General features: G+C 33.7%; 1 protein-coding gene across 2 annotated transcripts in view; it reads left to right on the top strand.

The window, feature by feature from the left end:
- Positions 1-22307, top strand: part of raptor (regulatory associated protein of MTOR complex 1) — a 512095-nt gene that overhangs the window by 71014 nt on the left and 418774 nt on the right. For both annotated transcript variants that reach the window (XM_090406523.1, XM_090406522.1), the window contains exon 5: positions 5400-5546. In XM_090406523.1, the coding sequence (XP_090262649.1) occupies positions 5400-5546 (147 nt within the window). The remainder of the gene's footprint in view (positions 1-5399; positions 5547-22307) is intronic.

Below are 22307 nucleotides of genomic sequence, written 5' to 3'. Positions count from 1 at the left end.
GCTTTTTTATGTCATGTTTATTGAAACGTTTTGAAACTCAGGAGCTACCCTGAGTGTCGAGTCTTCAAAATTCGAGTCATCAGAATTCAGGGGCTGAACCCCCTTTCGAGTTATCACAATTGAAGGAGAACTGGTCTACCATACCGGAACACGGGGGGTTGGGCATAGCCCCCTTAGTTAATAAATGAAATATATAAATAATAACGGAAACATTTTCACCTTGCCAACACTCAACATTGATGTGATATGGGTTCCAAATTTCTTGTTTCGGAGATATATATATATATATATATATATATATTACAAAGTTTTGTAATAAAAATTTCTGCTACAATGAAGTTTGGCAAAATCAACAATATTATTACCACCTTATTTCTGTTTCTCGTGTGGGAGAAAAACGGTAAAATGTCACTCTTATAATTATATGAGATGTTATAATGGCAAAAATAGTAAGAAAAAAGTCATTTGCAGTTTCTCTTCAAAACACAAAGAAAGAACATTGTAAATTCAGCCAGTGAAAAAGAAAATACTACATATTTTTCTCCTGTTATCTGATTTTTTTTCTTATAGTTCAAAGAAGAAATCACTGCATATAACATGAAGTCTGCAGGAGGGAAAAAAATCTGGAAATTGGTTACATTATAACGAATAGAGAAATCATGTCAGAAAAATTATTCACGTATGATTCTAATCTCAGCAGACATAACATTTTCTTCTAGATTAGATATCTAAAGTAACTGAACCTTTGCTACTATTTTACACTAAAATGAATGGGTATGTTCCCCAAATGAATAACAAAAAATCGTTTCTAAAACTGAAACGTGATGATCCATATAATGCTATTTCGCTAGAAACGAAAGAAAAAGGACATATTTATTTCAATAAATATTGTTTAAAAATATAAATATTTGACATAATATTTTCAAAGCAAACATTTGAAAATTCTGAAATTCGAAAAAAAATTATGCAATTATTATACGTAAAGTGAAAGATCAATCAGTGCAACTCTTCCGGTGCACTGATTTGTAGAATTACCAAGTATTTAGAAGATGTAGATTATTTCAGAAATAGCTTCCAGCAGCAGAAGAAGTAATATTTAGATTTTTTTTAAAAGAAAAACAAACACAAATAATACTACTGAACTTTCTTTTGTGTGGTATGCATATGAACAATTTTGCATGGTGAAAATATAGCATATTATTTCTAAAATCTCACATAATTTCAGCAGGCAGTAGAACAGCTGGGTTTAGATTGCAAATAAATAGAACAGAATTAGAAGCTTCACGGTACAATCTGATTGCCGTATATCTTTTGTCAAAATGGTAAAATTAAGTAATTGATTTTGAATGCTGTCTAGAAAAGCTTTCAAACCTGTATAGAAATTTAGAGTAGTTATGCAATTCAGTTCCAGGAGAGAATAAGGAGGGGGTGAAGCATTAGAAAATCTTCAAAATGAGCAAAAATGTTGAATCATTCCATATATGATATTTTTCACATTATATTTTCAACATATCTACGAGGTTATGCACTAGATATTATTGTAATATGCATAATACAAATAAATAAATAAATGACGAAGGGGAAGAATCACTGCTAAAATATCATTGGATATAAATTTTTGATACCAAAAAGACACAATCGGAAACCGAGTAAGGCAATATAGCATTTTAACATTTTTTTTTATTTTGTCTTTATGAATAACAAAAAATCGTTTCTAAATCTGAAATGTGATGATCCATATAATGCTATTTCACTAGAAACGAAAGAAAAAGGACATATTTATTTCAATAAATATTATTTAAAAATATAAATATTTGACATAATATTTTCAAAGCAAACATTTGAAAATTTTAAAATTCGAAAAAAAATTATTCAATTATTATACATAAAGTGAAAGAACAATCAGTGCATCTCTTCTGGTGCACTGATTTGTAGAATAAAATACACCAAATTCACTATCACTAAATAGATTCATTGCAAAAGCTGATCAGTTGGCATTTCAGGATTGATTTTTTTTTCCGCATATGTGAAATTGGTTTCAATTTTTGGGAAGAGACACAATAAATCATTTTAGAGGCAAGAAAGGTCAAATAACTTAGGACAGTAAATGAAATTCTAAGCAACACAATAGACGTAAAGACAGGGGGACACAAAGGTCACTCAGCAACAGTTAATCCACTAATGCTATAGAATAGCCGTAACGAGATTAACGGCGGAGGAAGGTAATTGAATGATAAAAGGTAAAATGCCGACGAAGTTTTGATCCATGAAAAAAGCTAGGGAGTGTTGAATATTTCATCCACACCGGCCGGTTGGGAGGTTAAAGGAATAGCCAATTCAGATGAGCACTCTTTTAGCAGCTGTGCAGTTATCCCATCAGTCCCTATTGCTGAATTCTTATTCAGTTTGTGCAACAGCTCTAATACACCTGCCTCTTACACCTGAGTTTCTTTATCCACTGGAGAGGTAGCAGTGAGTTCAATGTTGTGTACACCAGGTTGACAGCTTTTAGCAAAATGGGCACTCATTAGTTGAACAACCTTTTCTGCATCTGTCACCCTCACACCATCTGCATTCAGTAGAGTTATTCTTTCATATTCATTCTTTCTTTTACTTGCACCATATTGATAGAATATCTTTAGCTTTAAGAGCCAGTTTCTTTTCATACTCAGGTTTTCATTTCATTAGTTCTTGATTAGTGCAGATAATAAATTTCATCAAGTGGTTGCACTATTCAAATTTGCACTATTCGAGCTTATAATTATCTATAAAATATGGTAATTGATTCCAGCTCGACGGAAATATGCAGTGAAAAATTTTAAACAAGTTTTTATATGTTTATTAAGAAAATATTACAGTAAAGGATAGAAAGAATATACTTATAATTTAAATTTATTGTTAACAAAGTCACAGTAGTTACAGTGAGCAAAAATAGATTCTGACATTCTGACATCTTGTACTATTTATAGTTGCTATGACCATGCTCATGCCATTCAGCCACATCAAATTTTTGTTCTAATCTAATAACGAGCCACTTCTCTTTTGTGTTTATAGTGTTTTTATCTCGGGGAATCTTCCTTTTGTCCATTTTTTTAAGGTCACTTTTTATAACAATAAAACAAATCACAAAAACTAACTATTATGGCAGGTAGCACTGCACATGCAATGATAAACAAGTGTAGACTGAAGTAGCAGCATTTAAAACCCTAATGGTAACCCAGTAACCTCAACTGCACATGTGCTATTGTTGTGTCCCATTCTTGTTTAAATATATATTTCCCTTATACTTTACTTTCCTTTATATATCTTATCCCTTTTCTCCACGTATCGTCACTTCCGTACTAGAAATCTAAGCTCTTGCTCCTCTTAGTATCCTAAAACATTTATTTTTTAAAGCTGCGCCATTTAAGACATTTAGTTTATAAAGAAATTTAAAACAAGAAGCAACTCCTAAATAAGTCTAGAAGTGAAATAATCATGCAGTCGTAACCTTGATCTTTTTCCCCCTGCACCTAGGTTCGTACGTAATTACAAGTGGTGCATTGAATGCACTGTTGATTATTTGATAAGCAAAGTTTATTAAACTCATAAATACAGTACAATACACAAAATTCTAAAACTTCAATTCAATACTAAATTAATACAATGTTAATAAGTCTAGCAAAATACAAAAATGAAAAATTTACACTAGCATGTGGGATAAACTGTTGTGCCTCTACAAAAGTCTCTACACACACAAGATAAATAGGCTTTCCCGTCAATAATTAAGTTGGCTTAAATCTTTTGCCCTCTTAAGCATAATAATATGACACAATAATTCAATTAGACACAATTGGATTACACACATTGATTTATAAGAGTTATGTGGGCTTAGCAATTCCGTTGCTACAATGAATGCCACATTCAATTCTCTTGACCTTTCTCAGTTAAGGGTAAATTACATATACTAGTATCTATACACATTATCGCTCGTTCAGTGATACTGATAAACTAGTTCCCTCTTTCTCTATACTACTAAGTGAACTAAAGTCCTAGTTCAACTCTCATTCAAGTCCTTCAATTGCTAAGTAATACAAATTACAATTGCAACCATATTAAATTAACAGAATTAACATAAAGCTTTTCATAATACTGTTTGATGAAACTCTTCTACTAAATGTTACTTGTCTGCGATTCCTGAAGAAATATTCCTTCTGTAGTGGGACATATTTGGGGTACTTCGGATCATGAGGGCCACCTCGGTTACACCATATCAGGCTTCTTCTAAGGAAACACGATCTATCTGCTGTTCTGCAGTCATCAGATTTGCCATGAGGATATCCACAATTTCTCCTTCTTTTGATAATCTCCTTCCTTTAGACCAGGGTTGGCTTAGTATACAGTAAATACCTTTCTTCCTGACCATGTGGCAGCCTTTGTTCTTAATAGTAGGAAAACGGGACCTAAAATCTCACCTACTAATATTCCATGTTGTGGCAGATGGAGGGGGGGCTCCTGACCATCATCAGACCCCCTCCCCCCAACATTAGGATACGTTTATCGTAACCTGTTATGGCGGCGTCTCCCTGCTGAAACTTCTACCTTTGGTGGGCCGTGTGCATGCGACTGACCAACGGCAATGTCTAAATCTGGAACCTTGACCTTGGGCTTTACTTTGATTCTAGTTAATCCTATGAGTCAGCTTTATCAAACTCTATCAGCTCACCCAATTTTTCTAAGAATTAGCATAACTTACAATCTCTTGTTTCAAGTGTATAACAAGCAAGCCTTTTACATGCAAAACTTTTATAACTAAATACTGTAAATTAATTATCTTATTTTTCTAATGTTATACAATTAATGTTCTTATACTAGTTAACAATTATTCTTTTCAATATATTTATTTCATTTATACCTTGATGCAAGCACGATTTTTTTATTAAGGTTTTTACTTGTTAAATTGTGATCAAGTAAATTTTCTTATGAAGTTTACAGAAATCACAAATTTAACACTATCCTCACGTTAATTGAATTTTGGTTCACATTAAACATGACCTGGTATCGTACAATTCACTCTAAATCGAATGTCGCATTATTCGAACTTGCATTAATCACACCCTAGTTGTGTGTTTTTATATATATATATATTTATTTTTATTATTTTTTTTTATTAATGTATCTTAGATTTATTAAGCTTGTTTTTTAGTATATAAAAGTGTAATGGCTCAATTTTCTTAATTACTGGGAAGTGAAATCGATTTTTAAAAGTAGGAGACAATTATCATAAAAAAATTTGTACATCTTGGATCAAATTTGTTTGCTTAGATTTCAGTATAGAAACTTAATACTGCTCGTAGCCTAATATTTGGTATTTTTCTGATAAATATGTTATTCATTTTTTTTTAAATTTTATTTTCTAGTCCTATACCCAGTACATTCCCCTTTCTATATATGATTTGCAACAGTGGATGGGAGCTCCCTCTATTTATGTATATGATTGTAATTGTGCTGGTCTCATTGTGGAATCCTTCCGACAGTTTGCAATCCAGCATGAAAGAGGATATGAGGTCAGTTGTATTATTTAAAAAAGTACACAAGTAAAACTATTTGATATGTTACTATTTTAATGCAGGCATTTTCGTTGAGATCAGAGACTTGTAGAAGTACCACACCAACAGTTGTTTACACAATGTCTATCATGTCTCTACTGCAACCCACTTCACTTATTCTCTAAGCAGCAAATCTAGTTTTCATGTCCTTGCTAACTGCCCTGTCACAAACTTTCAGGAGTGACCTGTTATTCCTTTCCCTCTTTTCACCTGTTTTTTTGCAGATATTGCAGAATCCCAATGTGAATACAGCCATGGAGATATTTGTATAAAAGAAGTTATTACTGTTGTTGTGTTGAAGAAGTTATGCAAATTTAGAGGTGCCAAATTAGGACTTTTGATTGTTTGTCCATTACAGTTTGAATTGTTTCACTTATTCATTCTTATGTACAGACTATGCAGGTAGTCTACACATGTTTTGAGGACGCTAGTTTGGAATCCAGCAAAATATAAACCAGTCAATAAACATGTCTTTTTATAATTTAGCGTTTTTGTGTTGCAGTTCTGTTAACATAAGTTGTAGATAACATCCAACACACAAGCCTATCCTCTAGATTGATAATCCTCCAGGGGAGGATATTCTATGCAAAAGTTAGGTAGGTTGAAACTAAAATTGGCTAAACAACAAAAAAATTAACCTTCCTTAATGCATTCACATTGGGCAATGTTTTGATGCTGGTGGGAATTCACTTTACCCTAAATGCCTTTTATGTCAGACAGGCAGACCCATTTTGACAAAGTTTATGTGGCTTGTCCGTTTTTTGTGAATTGTCTTAATGAAAGAAAATTTCAAGTGCAATTCAAAATGATTTTATGATATGGATATGTTGCACATCCTTATTTGCTTTTCATAAATTGTTTGCTTCCTACACCCAGCAACTGCATTATAAACAAGTGTTGCCACTTATTTTTTGCAGTGGAAAATTTGATACAGGATGTTAAATGTAGTTAGTTAGATACTGTGTTTGATGCCACAATAAAACTGTTTTGCTTACATATATTGCAGCATGACTGTAGGAAGGGAGCATGTTTTCCATTATATAAGGTCATTTTCATTCCAATTGTCTTTACACTAATTGTTATTCAATGTATATATAGTACATAGTCTGTAAGCTTCTCTGTACTGTATTTAGTGATCCAGTAAAATGTCTGTATAAAAGATGATATTGTGTATACAAGGCCCTCATTGTTTTCGCCAGGGAACTAGGGCGAACAGCAAAAAGTCAGCTACTGGAACAAATCTGAAAACAAACCCCAACTCAGCATCACCAGAGTTAAAGATCAGCACTATCAACGTAAGAAGACTGAATGGCAAAGAAATGGAGCTAGCTGAGGAATTAGTTAAGTACCAGATCGACATAATAGGGGTGACTGAAACAAAAAAGACCAAAACTGGTGAGATCTTTCTGAGCAATAAATACAAAATGTTATATTCAGGCAATGACAATCAAAGGAGTAGACATAGTATTCAACACAAAATACGAGGCTAATCTTTTTGAATGACAGTCAGTCTCAAGTAGAGTAATGTGGGCAAATATGAGAATGGGGAAACTGGACAATGAGACTTATTTGTGCCTATGGTCCCACAGAAGGTTCTACTAAGGTAGAAGTGGAGAAATTTTTTCAATCTTTAGAGAAAGCAACTCACACAATGAAAAATTTGGTCCTGGTTGGGGATCTAAATAGCAATGTAGGAAATGATTGTCAGACATACAAAAATATTTTGGGAAAATTTGGAGAAAAGAGCGAAGCTAATAATAATGGCAAATATCTGTTGGATTTCTACTCAGGATATGGACTGGTTATTACTAACACTATGTTCTAACATAAAACTGTGCACAAATTCACATGGAGAGAAGAGGCAAGGAATAAGAAAAGTCTCATTGACTATGTTATTGTTGATAGTGATGTTTTCTCCCTGGTGCAGGACACCAGAGTGTACAGAGGATTTGAAATTGGAAGTGATCACTATTTAGTCTTGAGCAGGATAAAATTGAATTTCATATTGAAAAGAATAACATGTAAGAAAGTTTTAAAGCGAATAAAAGTTGAGCAGCTCTCAGATGTGAACTGTAGACTAAAATACACAAAGATTATTGAAGAAAAAATGAAAGAGTTTGAGAACAGGAATCAAGCCTTGGAGATTCAGTTGCAAACTCTGAATAAAACATTATCGATTCTGCCAGAGAGGCATGTGGTGAGGTTGTCTGCAAGGATAAATAAATCGGAACTCCCTGGTGGACACAGGAAGTTAAAGAGGCAGTGAAGGAAAAGAAGAAAGCATATCAAAAGTTCCTGTCAAATAAGTCAGCTTGTGCTCTTAGAGAATACAGAGACAAATGTAAGAATGCTAAACACTGTGTAAAACTAGCTAAACAAAAGTCATGGGAGGACTTTGGCAAGAATATAGAAAATAAATATCAAAAAGGTGGCAAAATATTCTGGAGGGGTTGTTGAAGAAGCTTAGGAATGGAGGAAAGAGTGCTATAAAAGGAATTAGAGATGATAAAGGGTGACATGAAAACAGGAGAAAAAGAAATCCTTGAAGTATTGAGTAATTACTTTGAAAAACTGCTAAATGAAACAAGCAGTGATGACAGCACAGTGGTAAAATACACTGACCAGGCATGCAGTCAGGAATACGTATCCATACTTGAAGTTGAAAAAGCCATCAAAGGCTTGAAGTGTGGAAAGGCAACAGGAGTAGATGATATTCGACCAGAAATGCTGAAGTATGGTGGTATAAGAGTCTTTCAGTGGCTACACTGCATAGTTCAGAAAGCCTGGACAGAGGGACGAATTCCTGATGATTGGAGTAGAGCTCTCATAGTATCCATATATAAAAAGGGAAATAAAACTGAATGTGAGCATTACAGAGGTATTTCCCTACTGAGTGCTCCTGGCAAGATCTATGCAAGTATACTTGAGAAACGGTTGAGAAGAATTGTGGAAGAAAAGCTGGGTGAAGAACAAGCTGGATTCAGGCCAAATAGAGACTGTCAGGAACAGATCTTCACTTTACGACAAATAGTCGAGAAAGCATGGGAATATAACAAAGATCTGTATTTAAGTTTTGTCGATTTGGAAAAGGCATACGACAAGGTGCCAAGAGAGAAGCTATTCAATATGCTACAGTTATATGGTATCAATGGGGCATTATATCAAGCAATACTTAGTCTTTATTTGAGTTTTAAGTCAGCAGTTAGAATTGAAAGAAGTACAGGAAGATGGTTTAATGTTAAATCTGGTGTGAGACAAGTTTGTACATAATTCCCTCTGTTATTCATTATCTATATGGATCACGTAATGAAGGAAAGATTCTGACTAAATTGAATAACTGTTGTAATAGGTATGGTATGAAGGTCAGCAATAAAAAGACAAAGACAATGAAAATAAGCAAAATCATTGAAAATGTCAACTGTGTTGTGAATGGAGAACCTGTGGAACAAGTAAAACATTTCAGCTACTTAGGCACGATTTTTACTGAAGATGGTAAATTAAATATAGAAATAGACATCAGAATCAGCAAAGCTGGTATGGTGGGAAGTCAATTGAATAAATTCATATGGAATAAGAGAGAAATTAGTCGGAACTCTAAATTAGCTGTATACTAGACAGTGTTCAAACCAGTTTTAACTTATGGATCTGAGAGCTGAGTCAGAAGTAAAACACTTGCCCAAAGACTGGAGACCGCAGATATGAGAGTCCTGAGAAAGATTATAGGCGTGAAACAGGTGGCATCAATGGCAATATATCATATTAAAAACGAGGATATTAGGAAAGAACTTGATATTGTCAGCATCCAGGAATGCGTTAGCAGAGCTAATCTTAGGTGGTATGGTCACTTAAACAGAATGGGCGAAGAAAGATTAGCAAAACAAGTGTTCTCTGCCAGGTTGGCAGCAAAACGACCCAGAGAAAGACTAAGATATACGTGGATTGATACGGTACAAAGTGCCTTAGACGATAGAAATATAAGATCTGATAATGTTGGAGTCTTGACAAGTAACAGACTGATTTGGAGGAAAATTGTAGATAGGAAGTTAGTAATGATGTAATTTTTTTCATGTAGTACTATCATATCCTGTACACCCCTTGAGGGCGCATGGCAGGAATTTGATGATGATATATTACTATATTAAAAAAGTACTCTGATCATTAGTAAATAAAAGAAAATTTTTACAAAATAAAGCAAAATAAAAATATGAAACCAATAATACATACACATAACAAGGACAATAAATTGTACAAGATTTGCTACGTAACCGATGATGCATATTTCTGCTACGTATACATAAATCACTTGATCAGCATTAGTTCATTGGATAAGTCCCTCCTTATAGCTTTTTTTTACTAAGTTACCGATGTATTCAACAGCTATTTCTATTGGTTAGTTATTTACATTTCACAAAAAATCTCTTTCTCTCTCCTTATAAGTATTTTTTTGAATTATGTCCATCATAAAAGCCAACCTGCATGTCTAGAGTTTATAAGATTATATTTTTATTATTTATCACGTCTTCAGCTCAGCTGTTCCAGTTATTTAAAAAAAATCTGTCTGCTGTGCTATTTATGTTATATTTCTAAAGAGATTGAGATTGTTTTTGCACCAAGCGTTTATTAAATATACACAAAAGTTCACTCTGATTGGTGAATTGTCTTTTAATCTAGAATTCAAGAAATGATTGATTTGAGACCAAATAAAAAATATATACATTTAATGAAACTAAAACATTATATACATTTTAAATAAAATTACATAAATACTACAAAATTAATTGGATACAAGGCCTTCAAAAATAAGTCTACAATTTAGAGATCGCCTTATCCCAAAAGAATGAAATCATTCACTCTCTGACTCATGCTATTACTGTCTTTATCATCATCATCATCATCATTAAATTCCTGCCGTTTACCCTCGAGGGGTGTACAGGATATGATAGTACTACATGAAAAATTTATGAAAAATAAATTATGTTATAAATAATCTGTGTTGTTTAACATATACTTAACCTTTAACGTACCAATTAAAAATCAGAAAACGGTCGTTTTTCTTCCAATTTTTTGGCGAGGGTGATTTGCTGGATGAAATGCAAATGAAATAGCCGATACATGCCATTGGCAACTTTTCTCGGCTGAAAGGAAATAGGTACAAGATTGTCTAGCGTCTATATTCGGTTGTATTTATATGTGAAACCAAAATTCAAAATCAATTTTAGTCAATAAACAAAAGATGTGTCACAGATTTCTTTTGTATGTTAAGGGGTTAATCATGTCTATCAGACTGAACATTTTCAAACAAATTTCTACAAACAACAAGTGTTCATTAGAGTCAGTATCTTTGTTAGGCTTTTTCTGAAAATGTAAAACTACCTCTTCACTTCCATGGGATCTCTTTTTATTTCTCCATTTAGGATATACCTGCTCCAATCATCCTCTGCCTCACTGGAGTACTTCATTTATTTATTTATTTTATTCATGTTAGTTCAAACATAGTTCAAATGCACATAAATTTACAAAAATTATTGATTGTGTATTGAAATTGAAAAGAAAAAAACAACACAATATTACAGCATAATAAGGCTTTCAGTGGTATGAAGAAAACTTTTCCTGGATTTTAACCATTCATGGACATGTTGATATCCAAATAAAGAATGGTCTGTAGACACGGATGCCTTAAGCCTCTCATTTCTAGCCTCCATCTCACATCTAATATCTGGAGGTGCTGTGTCAGCCAAACAATAGATTTTTTCATAGTGTCAGTCTCAGACAACCAGTAATGAGTCTACATGTCTCATTTAAGGCAACATCCACCTGCTTGGCATAGCAGGATCTATATCATACAGGGCATGCTTATTCTGCAGCTAAGTAACATAGAGCCAAGGCAATGATCCTTATTGTTTGAGCTTGTGTTCCCCAGGTAGTGCTGGATAGTCTAGAGAGTACTATTCCTTGTAGTTACTTTGTTTTGTATTTATACAATGTCTTTCATAAGTGAGGTAACCACAGTCTAAAGTTACCCCTAAATATTTAGGTGTTGGACAATGATCTAAGTGAGTGCTCTCCCAAGTTATTTGTAGTTTCATTGCTGCTTGTTTATTCTTTACATGGAAAGCACAGACAGGTTTCATCTGGCTTCTCACTATAGTAAGGGCTTGGTTCAATCAGTGTTTTAGAGAGTTTTTGTTCTACACTCTCAGAAGGATCCACCTGAGTGGCAATGGCACAATCATCAGTATAGATAAAACATTTTGTATCTTTGGGGAGAGGTTGGGCTTTTGTATAGATGTTAAAAAGCATTAGGGCCAGAACACTTGAGGGAGGGCATTCTCTTGAATCCTCGAATGACTACATTGTCCTTGAAATTCAACAAAAAGAATCTTCGATTCTTCTGAAGGCATCTGACTAGTTGAGTTACCTTATGATCTTTTGTCATTGTGTACAGTTTACTTAACAAGATGTGGTGGTTAACCTTATCATAAGCAACAGACGTTAAGTCTATGAAAACTGCCCGTTATTTTTGTTTCTCAAAACCATCCTCAGTATATTGTGTTAGTTGAAGAACTTGTGATGTACAACTTTTCCCAGCTCAAAAGCCAGGCTTGTTCAGGAATTAGGATAGGATTAGTAGTTTTTTGAGGGTCATTCACTTAAGAATCTTATATAGATGATGCAATAAAGAAATTGGTCTATAATTTTTGGGATCGCTTGCATCTTTCTCTGGTTTGAGAACCTCAATAACTCTAGCTCTTCTCCAGACTTTGGGTATTTTGCAGGTATTAATATAATTGTTCAACAAATTCATTCAGTCTTTGGTCCAAATTCCTTGATTTGCTCAATGCAAACTTCATCCAGACCTGCTGCTTTTCCTTTCTTACAATCCTTTCTTTCATGCTTACACGGTGATCAGAATACATTTTGAAAAAATTATGGAGACAACTACTATGTTATAGAGTAAAATTTGAGTTTAATATAAACCAAAATCAACACTCGATGTTTCGACCTTCATATCTAGGTCATCCTCTGGAGCATACACAATATATACAGAGAAACAAGCTGCACTACAATCTAATGGTTTGCTAAAGTTACTGACCAACTGTTACTACAATTATTGGCCTGACCTCTGGTGAAAAAAAAAAAAAAAAAAAACCTTCATCAAAGCTAGCGTCTTATTATTATTATTATTATCTATTAGGTTACAAAACTAAGAGTTGGGCTGGAGAGCAACAAGTTTATATATATTATATTTAAAAAAAAAATAATAATAATAAAAAAACATGTGATTATACATATAAATTTCAACCAATTGGTATGGAATAGTTTCTTAAAGTATGCTAGATACTAAGTTGGCTGAATATGTGCCATCCAAATTCTGGAATTTTTATGCCACCATTATTGTTGAGATTAGGGTGGTTAATCAGAATTTCACAGGCTTCTTTAAATTTTCTTTGATACCAGGTTTTTGTATGATGTAAAGAGCAGGTACTTTTCCAATCAAGTACTTTTCCCATTGGCACATCCTGGAGTTTATTGCATCTACTGCACCTGTAACTTACCTTATATTGGTGAAACTGGATGTACAATCCCTATACGTTTATAAAAAAAAAAAAAAAAAAAAAAAAAAAAAAAACATATAACGATTTTGGTGAAGCAGGCCTCTCAGATCACACTCTCAACATCCTACACCAAATTGATTGGAAAAGTACCTGCTCTTTACATCATACAAAAACCTGGTATGAAAGAAAATTTAAAGAAGCCTGTTTAAATTCTGATTAACACCCTAACTCAATATTTAATGATGGCATAAAAATTCCAAGAATTTGGATGGCACATCTTAGTATCTAGCATACTTTAGGACTTTAGAAAACTATTACCAATTGGTTGAAATTTATATGTATAATCACATGTATAAATTTTTTTATTATTATTATTTTTTAAATATATATATATAAACTTCTTGTTCTCCAGCCTAACTCTTGGTTTTGTAACCTAATAGATAATAATAAGACTCAAGCTTTGATGTAGTAAAGGTTTTTTTTTTCCCACCAGAGGTTGTAAAGATTGGTTAGTAACTTTAACAAACCACGTAGATTGTAGTGCAGCTTGTTTCTCTGTATATATTGTGTATGCCCCAGAGGATGACCTTGATATGGAGGTTGAAACATATTTTGATTTTGGTTTATATTAAACTAAAGTTTTATTCAATAACATGGTAGTTGTCTCCATAATTTTTTCAAAATGTATTCTTTTCTTGCAAATTTTAATTGCCGTATTGAGTTCTTCCATTGTAAAAGGTTTGAAGAAAATATTTGTTTCTTTACCATATTCCCTCTGAAGTCCTGTCTTTTGTATTTGAACTGGATTTGTAGGTTTGCCACTTTTAAGAAGTTGGTGTGCTATTTGATTTGCCGACATTTTCCAAAACAAAATTCTGACATTACAATGTGTCAGAATTTTGTTTGGATAATTGCTGAGACATCTAAGTAGCCTCCAAGCTTTTTGACTACTCCTTCCCATATCTATTTCATTCATTAACTTTATCCATTGTTCGTGTTTTACTTCAGATATAGATGTAACAACCTGTTGTCTGTTTGCTATAGTTTCATTAATAAAGGAATTCCTTTCAACTAAGTTGCAGTATTTTATCAGTTGAGCAGTTATCTTGGGAATTAATCCCTGGAAATAGTAAAATGTATATCCTCTTGGAATGGCTTCTTGGGAGCATATCCAAATGGCTTCACTGAATTTGTCATAGGCCTCTGGAACTGGGTTAATATTCTTGATTTTCTCATCTAATAGGTTGAAAAATTTATCACAGTTTGCCTTTTTAAAATTATATCTTTTTGTAAAGCGAACAATTTGTGGTCGAATTGCTGCTAGTAGTTGACACATTATAGATCTATGAGTTTCGGATAGACATACAAACAACTTTTATGCACTGGTGGTCTATGCTCTCACTCACAAAGGTGAGATCTAGGTTATAGCTCTGCTTCCATCTTCTGCTTTAAAAGGAAGGGGGATGTTTACTATCATGGATAAGGGATAGCCGGTATGATTTATCCCATTCCAACACAGCCTTTCCATTCGTATCATCTTGCAGGTAACTCCAGATACCGTGGCTATTAAAGTCATGAATAAAGAAAGAAAGAAAGACCTGCTACATTTGGTGGTTTGTAGATGGAACAGATGTTGCGAGGATCTGAAGGTCTGGTCTAATGAAAATGGCACTACCATATTTGCTATGGGGGCAAATATGGTACTGCCAATTTCATTCCTGGAATTTTCAGACATTGATTTATATCTCTGTGTGTTTTCTGTATACACAGCATATCACAGTTTAATTCTTGACAAAGTTTATGCAAGAGTTCTTCTTTATGTATTGATAGACCTTCTATATTCACAGAAATTATCATCATTTTAGGCTCTGATAAAATCTTATCCGTCTTCCGAGAGTCATTTTAAATAGATTAAAAGCTCTAGGCACAATAAATGTGTAAAAGTTGCTTCTGGAGTGGAAGAATCAGCTGGTGTTAACACTGTTGCCCAGGGGAACCCCAAATGTATAAATCACACATTCCATTAGGAGGCACATTCTACATATTCCCCTCTAAGAGTACTAATATTCTTACTTCACACAATCCAATATGACGCAGAAATCACCGAGTCCTTACTTGAGAAAAAAAAGTTTCTTTTACTATTTCATAAATAACACATCTAAGTAGTGCTCTTCATGTTAAGTCATTTAACAGTTTCAGATTTCAACAGTTCTATCGCTCTTTCAAATAGAATAATAATTAGATCCACTTTCCATTCAGCGTCTCCTTGAACATTTAATTAGAATGTGAACTCAGATATTTTCCTTTATTTTATTATCACCTGTTGATAGTCTCAATTCTTCCAGTTAAAAGAACCACTTTGCTACAATTGGTTTTCAGAATCTTCCATTAATATATTCCCAACTGTTATGTTTTCTTAAAATCTTCCTAAGAAACAAAATTCTCTGGTTGCTATTCTCAAATTTCCATTCTCCCTTCTTGTTTTCCTCATTAATCCTAGTGCCAAACACGCTTTTATCAGCTGTCAGTCTCATAGATGAGCATGCACACTTCATGTAAATGGCATGTGAGAAGTTAGATAGTAATGGTTGACATGTTATCATCGTTAGCAAAAAGAGAATGTTTTTGCAAAGAACAGTAGCGATCTCAACACTTAACAGTTTTGAATTACAATAAAGGAGATTGAAAACATTACAACTATCAGAATCTAATAAGTACATCAAATCTCAAATGCTTTTACATTTCATTTTAATATATCAGTATAAGAGACAAAGCAAGTGCTGATCATACGTGTTACAAAACCAAAACTATTATACTAACAGAGAGAGAGAAACAATTGTAAAAAGATTTATAATTTTAAATTGTGATTATTTTTACAACATGCAATTCGTTCCACACCAGCAACTTATTGGACACACCTATATAATATCAGAACTGTAAATGATTAATAATTCATTTGTAAGTAATGAAAGTTTCTATTTACCCCTGTTTTCTCTCTTGCCCTTATATTTGTCATTCTCACATGGTTCATTAATGTTGAGCCATTGATGTAAATATGTGAACGATTAATGTTCATTATTGGTTCACATATTTACATCTTTTAATAATTCAGATATACTAACCAGGTATAGTATTCTCCTTAATTATCAGTTTCTAATATATCCTGAAACATGTTATTCTCCTCCATCCCCCACTGAATTGATCACAATCAAAGAACCATCATGATATGTGGCATGTTCAACAATATGCAAATAGTAAATTGTGGCATGAATAAAAATAGGTACAAAGTGGCCATGTGGCTAGCCCATGGTTAGTTTCTGCTTTATTCATCTGATGATGTTTTCACAGAGCAATGAGTGAGTGAATGGAATAGTTTACCTTTAGGGGTAGTGAGTGCATCTAGTGTTGAATTTAAGGGAAGGTATGACAGCTGGTTTGGGTGATTTATAGCCCTCAATGAATCCTTGACTCCCTGGAGGTCTCAGATATTAATAATAATAATGGATGAAACCAATAATATAATTTCTTGGCATCTTTAATTTATAGCATAACCAAATGAAAAAACTTCAAAAAATATTATTTAATTTATTATTATTATTATTTTTTTCATTAGAGGTCATGCCAGGGTACACAATTAACAAAGAATTTAGATTTATCTTACTTTTGTGTAACGTCATGTAGCTTGTGTTCTGTGCATATGTATGTTTCCCAATGATGAACACATCAGTACAGTGATCGAAACATCAAATGTTATTTTCATAATACAAAGTTTGCACCTGAAAGTATCTTCAGGACTGGGGTAAGATAGTACAATACTGGGCGACTCATTGCAAAGGTGGAGCAAGCTAACATCGCTCCTATCTCAGTATCTCTCATAATGCAAAACACATCTCCTTGCAGATACGTATAATGTTATGCATTAAGGGAAGGGCCACTACCCAGACTAGTTTCGACCTTTATTGAGGTCTCTTCAGTGGGAGCCAGGCCCAAGTGGAGATACCAGGCAGAAGCATTAGCAAGGTCATCTTTACCTAAGACCTCAATAAAGGGTGAAACTAGTCTGGGTAGTGGCCCTTCCCTTAATGCGTAACATTTACATATCTGCAAGGAGATGTGTTTTGAGTGATGTTAGCTTGCTCCACCTTTGCAATGAGTTGCCCGGTGTTGTACTATATTACCCCAGTCCTGAAGATACTTTCAGGTGCAAACTTTGTTTGCTCACACTTAGATAAAGGATTAAACTAAATTTATTATATTCTAACCAAGTGAAAAATAAACTTTCAACATCTAGATGTAAAATAATTACACCAACATTTTTTTTTTTTTTTTTTTGTCTCCTTAAATTCTTCACATTTAAGCAAGTAATGTTATACTCTTAAATAAATCATACAATAGTCTCCAAGATTCCTTAACTAAATTGAATGTGTTTTAAAAAATTTGATATAAAAATCAATAATAACAAGATGCTTTGAAAATATGAACTATATCATGAATGGATTCTTATAGGGCAAGTAAAACATTTCTGTTATTTAGGCAGAATTTTCAGTAAAGATGGCTGATGAAATGTGGAAATAGGCAACAGAATTAAGAAAGCTGCTGTGGTAGAGAGTCAACTGAATAAATTTATTTAATCTTTAAAGATACCTGTGGCATGACTATAAACAACAAATTACACAATAAGCACAGTAATTAACTTTAATGAAATGAAAGTAGAGATATTTTGTACTGAAAATAACAGTACATCATGAGTGCATAGAAACAATCAAATCAAAGAAATAGGAATATAAGGTGCCTGGTATTCCCATTTCTTTGATTTGCAACTTGTCGTAGTGGTCCTTTACATAATGTTTTTGCATTTTGGGATACCGCGGCAGTTGATGCGTGAAGTAACAGCCTCTATATTCAAGTACACCCAGTTTGTGGATGAAGATACTTCACATGCAAACTTTACTTGCTCTTGGGTAAAGGATTAGAACAAGAATATAGTTTTCTTGTTCAATATAGTTTTCTTGTTCAATCTATATTCTATATTCAAGAATATAGAATATAGATTATAAGTATAATACACTTTATAATCCAGTGCTAAAACTTTTTACAGCTGTTTTTTGTTTTAGGTGTTTGTATTGATAGAAAAAGATGATTCAAATTTTGAACCCATGTTAAAACCATTTTCAGTGACAGATTCAATGGTTGGAGAAGTAGACATTTATCTCATCCCTTTGGAAATTAAGAAAAAGAGAATACCATTAATTTTCTGTTAACTTACAAAAAAACTTTTTTCTTCATTATAATTTAAAGGTTATTAGCAAAAACATTATAGTTTATTAAGATAAGAAATGTTAATTTCCCTACCCCTCCATAAAAAATTCAGTTTTGAACGAGATATTGCTCTTCATAGATTGTCATTTAAAATTTATTAGTTATAGTTACAGGAGAGAAAAAAGTGGATGTGAGATGGAAATAATTAAATTTAAAACTTTAGCAAGCATCAGCATGAATTATTTTCCACCACTCCATTAATATATGATTGTACTGTTGCAATATGTTACTTGTAACATTGGGATGAGTACTTTTATAAAAAAGTTGAAGGTCATAATAAAATTCATTAATTCATGGATATTTCATATAATACAGATAAAGGAAAACAAAGTATTTAAAAATAAGCCACTAAAAAACCGTAGAATTTTGCATGCTATTTTTCATTTGTTAGCTTAATTAAATTTATTCACAAAAAGTTCTGTAATACAGTCTTAAAATTTTGGTTGTGTGTTTAGGTAATAAACATGTTCATGCAGATAAGTTCTTCATTAAAGAAGTTTAAAATTATATTTTATATATTATATAGCTTAAAAGTACTAGGGGTGATTAAGGGTCAAAGCTGTATAACTGAGAGGAGACCTCCACATAGCCTTAAAGGAATGCAGAGAACCGACCAGGGCTTCTGACCTAATGTCCAATCCTCACCTTCTCGTGGTGCACCCTGTTGGGTATCTACTTGGATACTGAACGGACGAGGATGGGCTGGCAATTTGGGATTTAGCCGACCAAATTGTATTCTTATTGGTTAAACCAAAATAAAGAATGATGGTACAACATGACAAAATTTCATGCCGGCTGGGGCGTCGCACGGTTAAACAAGGCCCCCGTTGTTTTCGCCAGGGAACCAGGGCGAACAGCAAAAAGTCAGCTACTGGAACAAATCTGAAAATAAACCCCAACTCAACATCACCAGAGTTAAAGATCGGTACTATCAACATAAGAAGCATGAATGGCAAAGAAATGGAGCTAGCTGAGGAATTAGATAAATACCAGATCGACATAATAGGGGTGACTGAAACAAAAAAGACCAAAACTGGTGAGATCTTTCTGAGCAATAAATACAAAATGTTATATTCGGGCAATGACAATCAAGGAAAAGAAGGAGTAGCCATAGTATTCAACACAAAATACGAGTCTAATCTTCTTGAATGGCAGTCAGTCTCAAGTAGAGTAATGTGGGCAAATATGAGAATGGGGAACTGGACAATGAGACTTATTTGTGCCTATGGTCCCACAGAAGGTTCTACTAAGGTAGAAGTGGAGGAATTTTTTGAGGCTTTAGAAAAAGCAACTGACACAATGAAAAATGAAAAGTTGGTCCTTGTTGGGGATCTAAATAGCACAGTAGGAAATGATTGTGAGACATCCAGAAATATTTTGGGAAAATTTGGAGAAAAGAGCAAAGCTAATAATAGTGGCAAATACCTGTTGGATTTCTGCTCAGGACATGGATTGGTTATTACTAACACCATGTTCCAACATAAAAATGTGCACAAATTCACATGGAGAGAAGAGGCAAGGAATAAGAAAAGTCTCATTGACTATGTTATTGTTGATAGTGATGTTTTCTCCCTGGTGCAGGACACCAGAGTGTACAGAGGATTTGAAATTGGAAGTGATCACTATTTAGTCTTGAGCAGGATAAAATTGAATTTAATATTGTAAAGAATAACATGTAAGAAAGTTTTAAAGTGAATAAAAGTTGAGCAGCTCTCAGATGTGAACTGTAGACTAAAATACACAAAGATTATTGAAGAAAAAATGAAAGAGTTTGAGAACAGGAATCAAACCTTGGAGATTCAGTGGCAAACTCTGAAGAAAACATTGATCGAGTCTGCCAGAGAGGTATGTGGTGAGGTTGTCTAAGGATAAAAAAATCAGAACTACCTGGTGGACACAGGAAGTTAAAGAGGCAGTGAAGGAAAAGAAGAAAGCATACCAAAAGTTCCTGTCAAATAAGTCAGCTTGTGCTCTTAGAGAATATAGAGACAAATGCAAGAATGCTAAACACTGTGTAAAACTAGCTAAACAAAAGTCATGGTAGAACTTTGGCAAGAATATAGAAAATAAATATCAAGAAGGTGGCAAAATATTCTGGAGGTTGTTGAAGAAGCTTAAGAATGGAGGAAAGAGTGCTATAAAGGGAATTAGAGATGATAAAGGTGACATGAAAATGGGAGAAAATGATATCCTTGAAGTATTGAGTAATTACTTTGAAAAACTGCTAAATGAAACAAGCAGTGATGACAGCACAGTGGTAAAAAACACTGACCAGGCATGCAGTCAGGAATACATATCCACACTTGAAGTAGAAAAAGCCATCAAAGGCTTGAAATGTGGAAAGGCAGCAGGAGTAGATGATATTCGACCAGAAATGCTGAAGTAATGTTGAAAAGAGTCTTACAGTGGCTGCACTGCATAGTTCAGAAAGTCTGGACAGAGGGACAAATTCCCGATGATTGGAGTAGAGCTCTCATAGTACCCATATATAAAAAGGGAAATAAAACTGCATGTGAGAATTACAGAGGTATTTCCCTACTGAGTGTTCCTGGCAAGATCTATGCAAGTATACTTGAGAAACGGTTGAGAAGAATTGTGGAAGAAAAGCTTGGTGAAGAACAAGCTGGATTCAGGCCAAATAGAGGCTGTCAGGATCAGATCTTCATTTTATGACAAATAGTCGAGAAAGCATGGGAATATAACGAAGTTCTATATTTAAGTTTTGTTGATCTGGAAAAGGCATATGACAAGGTCCCAAGAGAGAAGCTATTCAATACGCTGCAGTTATATGGTGTCAATGGGGCATTATATCAAACAATACTTTATTTGAGTTGTAAGTCAGCAGTTAGAATTGAAGGAAGTACAGGAAGATGGTTTAATGTTAAATCTGGTGTGAGACAAGGATGTACATTATCCCCTCTGTTATTCATTATCTATATGGATCACATTATGAAGGAAAGTGGTATTAAACATGATATCAAAATTGGAGATGTTAATGTCAGCTCTTTGCTTTATGCAGATGATGTTATACTATATAAATCCGCTACAAGTCTGCAAGATTCTCTGACTAAATTGAATAGCTGTTGTAATAGATATGGTATGAAGGTCAGCAATAAAAAGACAAAGACAATGAAAATAGGCAGAATCATTGAAAATGTCAACTGTGTTGTGAATGGAGAACCTGTGGAACAAGTAAAACATTTCAGCTATTTAGGCACGATTTTTACTGAAGATGGTAAATTAAATATAGAAATAGACAACAGAATCAGCAAAGCTGGTATGGTGTGAAGGCAATTGAATAAATTCATAAGGAATAAAAGAGAAATTAGTCGGAACACTAAATTAGCTGTATACAAGACATTGTTCAAACCAGTTTTAACTTATGGATCTGAGAGATGGGTCAGAAGTAAAACACTTGACCAAAGACTAGAGACCACAGATATGAGAGTCCTGAGAAAGATTATAGGCGTGTATTGATGGCATCAATGGCTGTATCATATTAAAAACGAGGATATTAGGAAAGAACTTGACATTGTCAGCATCCAGGAATGTGTTAGCAGAGATAATCTCAGGTGGTATGGTCACTTAAACAGAATGGACGAGGAAAGATTAGCAAAACAAGTGTTCTCTGCCAGGTTGGTAGCAAAACGACCCAGAGGAAGACCAAGATATAGGTGGATTGATACGGTACAAAGTGCTTTAGATGATAGAAATATAAGATCTGATAATGTTGGAGTGTTGACAAGTAACAGACTGATTTGGAGGAAAATTGTAGATAGGAAATTAATAATGATGTCATTTTTTTCATGTAGTACTATCATATCCTGTACACCCCTTAAGGGTA

Source organism: Typopeltis vanoorti, chromosome 16, assembly GCF_054136105.1.
Source record: "Typopeltis vanoorti isolate ZY-2024b chromosome 16, IOZ_Tvanoo_1.0, whole genome shotgun sequence".
In the NCBI taxonomy this organism is placed as follows: Eukaryota; Metazoa; Arthropoda; class Arachnida; order Uropygi; family Thelyphonidae; genus Typopeltis; species Typopeltis vanoorti.
Note: the sequence above shows the minus strand (reverse complement) of the source record. Positions and strands in the feature narration are given on the sequence as shown.